Here is a 13132-nt window from a genome sequence, read left to right on the forward strand (position 1 = left end):
GGATATCCGAGAGGGCCATAAGGGCTGTGCAGAGGGTGATGGGACCCACTAATGTCCGTTGCCTTCTCACCCACTTCCCGATCGGATGACCGTCTGTCTGCTCTCCTCATTGTTACATTGTGAGTAATTTGGATCTGAACACACCCCGCTCCACCCCGACTCTCCCGTAGCCTCTGCCCCATCCCCCACTTTCTGACTCCTCTCTTCCATTTTCCCCCCTCCCACCCCCTCTCTCCCACTTCCCCACCCCACATTCCTACACTTTCCCATATTCCTCTGCTCCCACTCTCCCATTTCCTCTGTCCCTATTCCCCATCCTGTCTCTCCCACCCTTCTCTCCCCAAGTCTGCCATCCTCTTACCCCTCCCTTTCTATTCCCGTCCTTATCCTATCTCAGGCCCCTGGACCCTTGGATGGCCCCCATCTGTCCCCCATACTGAGCAGAGCCTCTGAATGCCTTCACATTTTCCAGACAGTGTCAGGCTGACAGACTGTGAGTGTCAGAAAGAGACCACTTGAAAACAAATCACATTCACCAACCGCTTGTTCCGGGATCCTTGGCGATTCCAGATTCTGTCCAACATTGATCAGAGTGACCTGACTGAAGACGGGGAGAAAGAGGACATGCAGCAAGCGGGAGTAGGGTTTAAATGGGGACAAGCAAGCAGGAAGGAACATGACAGTCAGAGGAAGAGCCCACCACAACGTTGTTTACATGCTCCAGTCAACTGGAACTCATGGGACAATTTGGGGGTGAGTTTGGGGTGGGCCAAAGTCAGCTCCATCTCAGGCTCTTGGTCAGTGACACACAAGGTGCAATCTTCCCCAAATGACTGGGGGAGAGGCAGATTATTTTTGGCAGCCACGGATTGCCACAAGACTGTGAGAACCTCCAGTCATAATGACAGCTCAGCTTCTCATTTTGTAGAATCTGAGACCTTGTGCAGCAGAGAAAGAGACCACTCTGCCCACTGCGTCTGTGCTAGCTGAAGGACAAGTCCCCACCCTCCCCCCTTCCCTGACCTCAGCCTGATCCCACTTTGCCTGTATCCCAGCGGATTACTGCAATTCAGGAGCCAATCCAATCAACTGAGCGATTTCTGTCTCTCCTTGTTTTCAGGCAGTGAGTTCCGGACCCCCATCAACCCTCCATGTGTAAAACCATTTCCCCATCTCCTCTTTAACCTTCCTCCCAATCACTTTAAATCTTTATCTACCAATCACTGATGTCGCTGCCAACGTGAACAGACCTTCCCCCCTCCACTCTGTCCAGGCCCCTCACAACTTTATAAGCCTCAGTCTGTTTCAGCTATTCCAATCTTTCCTCATTCTGCAATTTTCCAATCCTTGAAACATCTCATAAATCTCCTGTCCCCTCTCACATGCAACTCCATCCTTTCTAGAAGGAGGTGGTCAGATAGAATACAATCATAGAATCATACTGAATCAAAACAAGCCCTTCAGCCTGTTGTGTCTATGTCCATCAACAAACACCAGACTACTTACTGGATTAGTGGTGCTGGAAGAGCACAGCAGTTCAGGCAGCATCCGACGAGCAGCGAAATCGACGTTTCGGGCAAAAGCCCTTCATCAGGAATTCCTGATGAAGGACTTTTGCCCGAAACGTCGATTTCGCTGCTCGTTGGATGCTGCCTGAACTGCTGTGCTCTTCCAGCACCACGAATCCAGTATTTGGTTTCCAGCATCTGCAGTTATTGTTTTTACCTCGTTGATTTAAACACCAGACTACACTAATCCCACTTTTCTGCATTGATCCATAACCTAATATGCCCCGGTAGTTTAAGTGCTCATCCAGATTCTTTTGAAATGTTGTTAACAGTTTCTTTACCACCCTTCCAGACAGCATGTGCCATATTTCCAACTCCCTCTGGGTGGAAATGTTGTTTCTCTGGTCACCTGTAAACCACTTCGGCCCCACCTTAAACATACTCCCTCTGATAGAGTCACGGAGTCATTCAGCAGACAATCAGACCCTTCATCCATCAGTTTAACTAATACAGTTCCAGCATTAACCCTGCTGCCTCAGTTAGTAAAGGAGCAGCCAATTTGCCTTAACATCTTATCACCCTATCCTACTACAATCAGGACCTGTGGACATTCACTCCAATGTCCCTCACTTCCTCTACACCTCTCAGTACCTTCCCATTAATTGCTCTCCAAACGCACCATCCTGCAGTTCTCTGGATTAATTCCATTTGCTACTTTTCCCACCTTGAGCCTGACCAGTCCATTGATATCTTGTTGCAACCTAAGGTTTCCCTCCTTGCTAACAATCGCAGAGATGTGTTTACAGGTGGCACGGTGGCTCAGTGGTTAGCACTGTGGCCTCACAGCGCCAGCAGCCCAGGTTTGATTCCACCCTCGGGTGACTGTCTGTGTGGAGTTTGCACGTTCTCCCCGTGTCTGTGTGGGTTTCCTCCGGGTGCTCCGGTTTCCTCCCACAGTCTAAAGATGTGCAGGTCAGGGTGAATTGGCCACGGAAAATTGCCGATAGTGTTAGGTGCATTAGTCGGAGGGAAATATCTCTGGGTGGGTTACTCTTTGGAGGGTCAGTGTGGACTTGTTGGGCCGAAGGGCCTGTTTCCACATGATAGGGATTCTAATAATCTAATCTCCGTCAGAGAGGCTATATATAGTCCACTGACAGATAGGGACTGACTCTGATTGTTCCTGAGTCAATCCAAACAGCTTCTTTTGATGATCCTTCCAATATTCACTTCTTTCTCTGAGCCACATCATTCCTTTGTTAGCCTGCTCTCCATCTTGATGGGAAACCCTGTCACCTGGAATACTGGGCTCAGCATTCTCTTGAATTTTGTTTTCTGCCTGGACTCCTGGAGGTCAGTGCGTAGCAGTTACTTTCTGAAACTGTCGCCAGTGCTGGGAATGGCGATCACCCCTAGAGGGGCTGAGTGGCCACGCAATAAACATTGATTGTGAAGCCATTGCTGTCTCCCGTTACTGTAATCGCAACAAGAGAAAATCGCCAGGTATTCTCTGTGTATCCTCAGCTTGCCTGCTCTATGTGCTGGGTTCCTGCGGTTCAAGGGACTACCCCAACAAAGCCTTTCATATTGCTTCTAACCCACATTTCTCTGCTTTAAAGTTGTGGAGTTTAAGAAGTACATCAATTGTTTATCATTTTTATTGGCTTTATTGAAGCTACAAGCCTTATTCTGATGGCTCTGATGATGAACCTTCTCTGGCTAATTTATCCATATTACATGAAGCACATGGAGGATCTAAGAATTCCAGCCCAGGCACTGGCCAATCAGCCTCACCTGTATAGCTGCCTTTACCTTAAGTGCATTGCTACAATTCAGTTCAACGTGGGAATGAGTTTCATAGCCTTACCACTCGCTAAATGAAGTCGTTCCTTCGGAATTCCTGTCGGATTAATTCATGACTATTATAGATTGAACCTTTCTAGTTCTGGTCGTCTCCCTCAAGCGGTAACATCTACTTAACTTCTACCTTATCAACTCCTTCATCATTTTCAAGACCTCGAACAGACCACCCCTCAATTATCTCCTTTCTCAAGCAAAGAAATCGCAACCTGGTTCAAACCTTTCTCGATAGTGAGAAACTTTCAGTTCTGCCAACATTCTTGCCAATCCAAGGGAGTTTTCAGTGTCTTGAGGAAAGGTCATGGGAGTAGGAATGTCTCTCTCCATAGATGCTACCTAATCTGCTGAGTTTCTCCAGCAATTTCCGGATTGGTTTCACATTTCCAGCACCTGCTGGATTTTGCTTGTGTGTTCTCAGCAGTGGCTTGTGGCTGCAGGGGAATCGACAGCAATGAGGGACTAAGAAGTAACCGATGTATGTATGCAGTGGTGTGCCTGAAGCCACTCTCCGGCCAGGGTTGTGGGTGGGGGTCACAATGTCACTGGGTGCTGGAGGTGCTGCACAAAGCATTCCTGTTGGCAGTGGCCATTATCCTTTCAATATTGACCAGTCCTGAATGTACAGAGGGAATGTGGAAACTCAGTGAGAGCAAAGTCCCTGGCAGACTCCTGCACTGCTCTGGGACGGTTTCATTCACCTGACAAAGGTGGAGCAGACTCAAGGATTGCTGTGATCCCTGCTCCCAAATCCCAACCCAATCCCAAGAGGTCTCTTCCTGCAAAGGTCTGATCGCTACCGGATATGAGCGAGGTCACAAGGCAAACAGAAGGGGAGTTCCTGAAGGTTGGGGCCATGGCCCTGGAGGGTGGAGTCAGTAGCCAGCCACAGCATAGTTGCATCAGGAGCAGAAAGAGAAAGATCAAAACTGGAGCAGGATTAGATGGAGATGGAACACTGAGCTGCTCAGATTTTCTGCTTATTCCAGATTACTATCCAACGAGTGGACAGAGAAGAGAGATTCTTTAACCCTTTTACAGCAAGTGCCAACCTGAGCTCATTAATATCATTAATGACACCAGAGCTAATGGCTGGTATGTGATCATGGAACGATAGCCCCTCCCAGTTTATGTCCGGAAAGTGGTCCCACATTAATAAAATACACACACACACACACACACACTGACTCTCACTGGGGTGCAGTCCCACACACACTGACTCTCACTGGGGTACAGTCCCACACATACTGACTCTCACTGGGGTACAGTCCCACACACACTGACTCTCAATGGGGTACAGCTCCCACACGCACTGACTCTCACTGGGGTACAGCTCCCACAGGCACTGACTCTCACTGGGGTACAGCTCCCACACGCACTGACTCTCACTGGGGTACAGCTCCCACACACACTGACTCTCATTGAGGTACAGTCCCACACACACTGACTCTCTCTGGAGTACAGTGTCCCACACACACTGACTCTCACTGGGATACAGTCCCACACACACTGACTCTCATTGAGGTACAGTCCCACACACACTGACTCTCACTGGGATACAGTCCCACACACACTGACTCTCACTGGGGTACAGCTCCCACACGCACTGACTCTCACTGGGGTACAGCTCCCACACGCACTGACTCTCACTGGGGTACAGCTCCCACACGCACTGACTCTCACTGGGGTACAGCTCCCACACACACTGACTCTCATTGAGGTACAGTCCCACACACACTGACTCTCTCTGGAGTACAGTGTCCCACACACACTGACTCTCACTGGGATACAGTCCCACACACACTGACTCTCATTGAGGTACAGTCCCACACACACTGACTCTCACTGGGATACAGTCCCACACACACTGACTCTCACTGGGGTACAGCTCCCACACGCACTGACTCTCACTGGGGTACAGTGTCCCCCACACACTGACTCTCATTGAGGTACAGTGTCCCACACACACTGAGTCTCACTGGGATACAGTCCCACACACACTGACTCTCACTGGGGAACGGCTCCCACACACACTGACCTCACTTGGCAGTAATCAAGAGAATTTGAAGGAGAAGGACAATTGTTGTATCCTCTGAGTAACTCAGTGCGTACAGCTCTGCAGAGTAAATTAAGGTGTTAGTTGACTGGAAAGCACCAGCCCTGCCAGCCAGGAATTAGTTGCAGTGCAGTCTAACCACTTACCAGGGCACCTCGCTTGTAATGACTATACCAAGCACCCGGCTGCTCTTTCGGCCAACGAGCCAGTTTACTCTGTAAAATATGAGACTGGTTACAGACTAGAAAGGAAAATGTTGACTGCTTACCAGTTTACCACGCTTGTATTCACTGAACCAGGAGCCCGGTACCTCCTTGGGCCAAGAAGTGACTCTTGCCTGATGCGAGATGGAAGGGTAAAGGAGAGAAGGAAAAGAAGTTAATCTGTAAATGACTCTGCTTCTCAATGAAGAACCTGTGTGATTGTGGCAGTGCAAGGAAATCATGTTTCACGTTCAGTCTGAAACACTGGTCCTTTTCCCGAACAGATTATTACCTTGGAGACATGGACTCACTCTGGGGAATGGGTTTGACTTGTGTGAAACAATCAGTCACTGGGTTTTTGCAGTTTCTCTCCCAGCTGACCCTGCCAATGCTGCATTGGTATTGACATACCAAACTTGAAAACAAAGTTAGGAATGCAACTATGATCTACATACAGTAAGATGTCAGTATCAGAGATGTTGCAATGAGAAATTAGCGTTGGCTGAGAGAAGATTTTAACTGTCTCGTTCTTTGAATGCTGCCTGAAAATCATTTATGTGAGAGGTTTTAATGTTTCCTCTGCCACATCTCAGCTCTGACAGTGCAGCACTCCCTTAGTGTTGCACCGAATTTGCTCGACTTGAAAAAGTTTGACTGGAATTGGGAAATCTCTGACTGCACAGTGAGAATGTTGCCATTGAGTCCTTCCAGAAGCCTGGCCCTTACTTGGTCAGGTTCACTGCTGGCAGATACAGGACAATCAGGAATTGTGATGAAATTGGCAAGAAGACATTTGATTGGAATCAAGGCCTGGGAAAATGGCTGGAGTGTGAACAGCATAAAATGTGTTGGTGACAAGCAGCAAAAACACATTAAACCATTAAACCATTCACTTTTTTTGGACTTTGGAGCAGAGAAGTTAGAGCTCATTTGCAAAGAATTAAAATTTGAGTTTAGAGGCAAATTTTCATTGTTTTGTTGCAGGGTTTTGTTAAATTCAGTTCAGAAGAAGCCAGTTACTGCAAGAAGTATTTTTGGTAGTTTGTGATCTTTTCAACGTCAGGAGAATTTGGGATAGAAATCTCAGGTTGGTAGAATTTTCAGTCATCAGAATCGGGAAGGGTTCATGTCATCGCTCTTGGAAAATAATCGAGGAATAGTCTCCAGAGTTCAAGAAAGAGAAGTCAGGTCAGTAGAAACGACAGAGTTGAGATGAGAGTATAATTTCTCTGTTTTAAAGGGTGAGCAGGTAGACATGCAAAGAACTGCTTGCTGTCAGTGTGCAGGCAGTGAAAAACAGCAGAATAATATAATGCTAATCTGTCACTTTGAAGGTTCAGGTTGGATTGTTAATAAGCATGGGTGATATGAGACTGTGAGCGTGAGGTTGTGTGGCTGTTAAATCTGCTGATTTGACCGGATTTGGAAAGTCAGTCAGAGCAGGCTGTATCCCACCCACTGGCCCCACTGGACAGGAAGCCAAATCCTAGCTTCTGGAAAGCTGCTCGCTAAAATCTCGGTCAACGTTGCAATGAATGAAGCGTATTTGGGACAAATGGTTTTTCCTTTTGTAAACTGAGGAGCGATCAGAGAAATACTTACTCCTTCTGATTTCTTGTCTGGGAAGATGCAAGTTTCTCCTCCAGATGTGAAATTACAGAAAACCTTGAATGAGTCTCTGGAGCAGCCTTGGTTTGGGTCAATCCAGTATTCACCTGCCAGGAAGAGAAATGACAAAACCCGAGGTTGGAACGATTTATCGCTGCTCTACAATAGGTTAAACCAGCCACACTGTAACAAGGCACAATATTCTTCATGAGCCCAACAACCATAGCACTGACTTGGGTCATTTACTCTGTTTAATGGACCATCACATCCACTCTGTGATACACTGAACACCTTCTCTCACTCTGTCTTTGCAACCTTTCCATCACACTTTATTTCTTTGTTTGATTGGAACTTTCTGGAGTCTCCTCTCTTGCCTAGCACAGCTTCTAATGCTCCATCTGACCCACTCACCTTCCTGTCCATATCCACCCCTCTCACTGCTCTATTCTCTAACTCGTTATCACCCCAGGCCTACAGAATATGAAATGTCTCATCTCCTTGGCAGTCCCATCATGTTCCAGGACATGGAAATCCAACCTTGAGGTGACTTGTCCAATTGACTTGTCACATCCTCTCCCCTGCGAGTCTCTCCCCTCACAAGTTTATCCTCCTTCCTGAGGCCACCCATTCTTGGTACAGCCATGTCAATCAGGCCACCGATCAGAAACTGACTGATGGCATCTTGCTTTGGGACATGTTACACACCTCTGTAAGATACTGTACAATATTCTGACAGATCAGACTATTATAATCTGTGTTAGGTCCAGGGTTAAATTGGTTAGGTAATATTCCAACCTCACAATGTCAAGCCTGAACCGTCAGAATGTTATTTGGAGACAGATGGGGGTGGTGCTGAGGCTGCTTGAGATAATTGTGACTGCGATGTAGATACAGAGTAAACCGTGAAACTGAGTATAGAATCCAACCAGTGCACCAACAATCCAAACTCAGTGCTGGCGTCTGGAAATATGGACATGACGTTGTGGCACATTTGAACAATGGATCAGAAGAAGGTCAGTCAGGTCCTTAAAGCTAGTTCCACCCTCCCCCCACCTGAATTGGTATTCTTGCCAAGTATCCCAATGAGTGCAAGCTGAAAACCTTTGATAAAATGTGTCTTTTCTCAATGACACTCAGACCTATTCACAGGTTACCTATTCAGCAAAATACAACTAGATCAGGACCAACCTGCAATTTAACTGCAACCTGACAGCATTCCTGAACAGCCTGGGTGTCAATCAGAAGGATCTGCTCACCTACCCCTCCCCCCCACCCCTACCATTTGTCTGGACTCCCCCCACCAGAAGAAATACTTGCTCTCTTTCCACTCTGTGAATCTTTTAATCTCTCGATCAGCAAATGCCCTTCCTGTGCTGAACTCTAGGTCAACTCAAGATGAAGGGCTCTTGCCTGAAACATTGATTCTGCTGTTCGTTGGATGCTGTCTGACTTGCTGTGCTTTTCATAGAACAGAGAACAGTACAGCGCAGAAAAGGCCCTTTGGCCCTCGATGTTGCGCTGACCTGCGAACTATTCTCAGCTAATCCCTCTACACTATCTCATCATCATCCATGTGCTTATCCAAGGATTGTTTAAATGCCCCTAGTGTGGCTGAGTTGGCTACATTGGCAGGTAGGGCATTCCACGCCCTTATCACTCTCTGCGTAAAGAACCTGCCTCTGACATCTGTCTTAAGTCTATCACCCCTCAATTTGTAGTTATGGGCCCTTTTACAAGCTGACATCATTATCCTAGGAAAAAGACTTTCACTGTCTACTCCATCTAATCCTCTGATCATCTTGTATGTCTCTGTTAAATTCCCTCTTAGCCTTCTTCTTTCCAATGAGAACAGACCCAAGTCTTGATTTGGAGATGCCGGTGTTGGACTGGGGTGTACAAAGTTAAAAATCACACAACACAATCATTAGCTCCGAAAACTAGTGCTTCCAATTAAACCTGTTGGACTATAACCTGGTGTTGTGTGATTTTTAACTTTGTAGACCCAAGTCTCTCAGCCTTTCCTCATAAGACATTCCTTCCAGACCAGGCAACATCCTGGTAAATCTCCTCTGTACCTTTTCCAATGCTTCCACATCCTTCTCGAAATACACTAACCAGAATTGTCCACAATATTCCACCAGAGTTTTGTATAGTTGCAGCATGATATTGCGGTTCCGGAACTCAATCCGTCTACCAATGAAACCTAACACACCGTATGCCTTCTTAACAGCACTATCAACCTGGGTGGCAACTTTCAGGGATCTATGTACATGGACTCCAAGATCCCTCTGCACATCCACACTACCAAGAATCTTTCCATTGACCCAGTACTCTGCCTTCCTGTTATTCTTCCCAAAGTGCATCACCTCACATTTAGCTGCATTGAACTCCATTTGCCACCTCTCAGCCCAATCCTGCAGTTTATCCAAGTCCCCCTGCAACCTGTAACATTCTTCCAAACTGTCCACTATTCCACCGACGTTAGTGTCATCTGCAAATTTACTAACCCACCCACCTATGCCTGCGTCTAAGTCATTTATAAAAATGACAAACAGCAGTGGTCCCAAAACAGATCCTGTGGCATACCACTAGTAACTGGATTCCAGGCTGAATATTTCCCATCAACCACCACTTGCTGCCTTCTTTCAGAAAGCCAGTTTCTAATCCAAACTGCTAAATCACCCTCAATTCCATGCCTCTGCATTTTCTCCAACAGCCTACCATGTGGAACCTTATCAAAGGCTTTACTGAAGGCCATGTGCACCACGTCAACTGCCCTACCCTCATCTACATGCCTGGTCACTTTCTCAAAAAACTCAATGAGGTTTGTGACACACGACCTGTTCTTGACGAAACCATGTTGACTATCTGAAATCAAATTGTTGCTTGCTAGATGATTATAAATCTTATCTCTTATAATCTTTTCCAAAACCTTTCCTACAACAGAAGTAAGGCTCACTGGTCTATAATTACCTGGGTCATCTCTACTGCCCTTCTTGAACAAGGGTACAACATTTGCAACCCTCCAGTCCTCTGGTACTAAACCTGTAGACAATGACGACTCAAATCTCAAAGCCAAAGGCTCTGCTATCTCCTCCCTAGCTTCCCAGAGAATCCTCGGATAAATCCCATCTGGTCCAGGGGCCTTATCTACTTTCACTCCTTCTAGAATCGATAACACCTGTGTGTAACTAACCTCGATTCTTTCTAGTCTAATATCTCATACCTCATTCTTCTCCTCCACAATATTCTCCTTTTTCCTGAGTGAAAACTGATGAGAAATATTCATTTAGCACCTCTCTGATCTCTAGAGGGTCCACACTCAACTTCCCTCTTCTGTCTTTGACTGGCCCTATTCCTACCCTAGTCATCCTTTTATTCCTCACATACCTGTAGAAAGCTTTAGGGTTCTCCTTTATTCTATTTGCTAAAGATTGCTCATGTCTCTTCTTTACTCTGCTTAACTCTCTCTTTAAACCCTCCCGAGCTGATCTGTAACTCTCCAACACCTCATCTGAACCATCTTGTCTCATCAACACAGAAGCCTCCTCCTTCTGCTTAACAAGAGGTGCAATTTCTGTGGTAAACCACGGTTCCCTTACCTTATCACTTCCTCCCAGCCTGACAGGGACATACCTATCGAGGACACGCAATATCTGTTCCTTAAACCAGCTCCACATTTCCATTGTCTGCATCCCCTGCATTTTGCTACCCCATTCTATGCATCCTAATTCTTGCCTAATCGTATTATAATTGCCCTTGCCCCATCAATAACACTTGACCTGTGGCATGTACTTATTCCTTTCCATCGCTAAACTAAATGTAACTGAATTATGATCACTCTCTCCAAAGTGCTCACCTACAACTAAATCATACACCTTTTCCAGCACCACACTCTTGACTCTGATCTCCAGCATCTGCAGTCCTCACTTACTTCATGGTGATCGAGCCCAGTCGCCCGTCCTGACAATGACCCATGGCTGGGGAGAAGCATCTGAACCTACCATCTGGGAAGTCAGGGTGGCACAGGAACAGGTCCTTGCAGGTACGTGCAGGGTTGGTTTGTGTGCCCATTGGATGTTTCATCTGTTCAATTTCCAGTTTCAAGGAGTTCAGGGAGCCAAAGATCTCTTCCATTCCATCTGCGTAGTTCAGGTAATTGTCAGGAAGGCCTTCCTCCAACAGCTGACTGGCATCAATGGAACGCTTGGCTCTTTGGGAGGAATGAATTGGGAATGGCTGAATGACCTCACCAGCAGGACCCTGCAGATTAAACAGAGTCACTGGCATTTAATGAAGATCATGTGAATTGGCCAAAAAAATACAATCTGTTTACACACAATGACACATTCCTTCAAATAAATGGGACATATTGAACATGATGTTCACTGAATTCCATATAACTGCAGTCTACTGGATGAAGACAGCATCAAAGTACCCCAACTGCTGTGAAAGGCACACTGTACAGAGGGAGCACTGTCACCCACACTGTACAGAGGGAGCACTGTCACCCGCACTGTACCGAGGGAGCACTGTCACCCGCACTGTACCGAGGGAGCACTGTCACCCACACTGTACAGAGAGAGCACTGTCACCCGCACTGTACAGATGGAGCACTGTCACCCGCACTGTACAGAGGGAGCACTGTCACCTGCACTGTACAGATGGAGCACTGTCACTGGCACTGTACAGAGGGAGCACTGTCACTGGCACTGTACAGAGGGAGCACTGTCACTGGCACTGTACAGAGGGAGCACTGTCATCCACACTGTACAGATGGAGCACTGTCACTGGCACTGTACAGATGGAGCACTGTCACCCACACTGTACAGAGGGAGCACTGTCACCCACACTGTACAGAGGGAGCACTGGCACTGTACAGAGGGAGCACTGTCACCCACACTGTACAGAGGGAGCACTGTCACTGGCACTGTACAGAGGGAGCACTGTCACTGGCACTGTACAGAGGGAGCACTGTTACCCACACTGTACAGGGGGAGCACTGTCATCCACACTGTACAGATAGAGCACTGTCACTGGCACTGTACAGAGGGAGCACTGTCATCTACACCATACAGATGGAGCACTGTCACCGGCACTGTACAGAGGGAGCACTTTCACCCGCGCTGTACAGATTGAGCACTGTCACCCGCACTGTACAGAGGGAGCACTGTCATCCACACTGTACAGAGGGAGCGCTGTCACCTGCACTGTACAGAGGGAGCACTATCATCCACACTGTACGGAGGGAGCACTGTCATCCACACCGTACAGATGGAGCACTGTCACCCACACTATACAGAGGGAGCACTGTCACCCACACTGTACAGATGGACCACTGTCACCGGCTCTGTACAGAGGGAGCACTGTCATCTACACCATACAGATGGAGCACTGTCACTGGCACTGTACAGAGGGAGCACTGTCACCCACACTATACAGAGGGAGCACTGTCATCCACACTGTACAGAGGGGGCACTGTCACCGGCACTGTACAGAGGGAGCACTGGCACCTGCACTGTACAGAGGGAGCACTGTCACCCACACTATACAGAGGAGCACTGTCACCAGCACTGTACAGAGGGAGCACTGTCATCCACACTGTACAGATGGAGCACTGTCACCCGCACTGTACAGAGGGAGCACTGTCATCCACACTGTACAGAGGGAGCACTGTCACCTGCACTGTACAGAGGGAGCACTGTCATCTGCACTGTACAGAGGGAGCACTATCATCCACACTGTACAGAGGGAGCACTGTCATCCACACTGTACAGAGGGAGCACTGTCACCCGCACTGTACAGAGGGAGCACTGTCATCCACACTGTACAGAGGGAGCACTGTCACCTGCACTGTACAGAGGGAGCACTATCATCCACACTGTACAGAGGGAGCACTG

The 13132-nt window shown here is 47.6% G+C and overlaps 1 protein-coding gene across 2 annotated transcripts in view; it reads right to left on the bottom strand.

Moving 5' to 3' along the window:
• The window catches only part of col5a1 (procollagen, type V, alpha 1), a 551133-nt gene that overhangs the window by 15519 nt on the left and 522482 nt on the right, over positions 1-13132 (bottom strand). The window contains exons 63-65 of one of the 2 annotated variants that reach the window (XM_072566092.1): positions 11237-11495; positions 7227-7339; positions 5568-5636 (exon numbers count right to left, since the gene is read on the bottom strand). In XM_072566092.1, coding sequence (XP_072422193.1) covers positions 5568-5636; positions 7227-7339; positions 11237-11495 — 441 coding nt within the window. Of the gene's footprint in view, positions 1-5567; positions 5637-5689; positions 5759-7226; positions 7340-11236; positions 11496-13132 lie in introns of both variants that reach the window. The other variant, XM_072566091.1, reaches the window with a different exon arrangement.

This window comes from Chiloscyllium punctatum, chromosome 49 (assembly GCF_047496795.1).
Source record: "Chiloscyllium punctatum isolate Juve2018m chromosome 49, sChiPun1.3, whole genome shotgun sequence".
In the NCBI taxonomy this organism is placed as follows: Eukaryota; Metazoa; Chordata; class Chondrichthyes; order Orectolobiformes; family Hemiscylliidae; genus Chiloscyllium; species Chiloscyllium punctatum.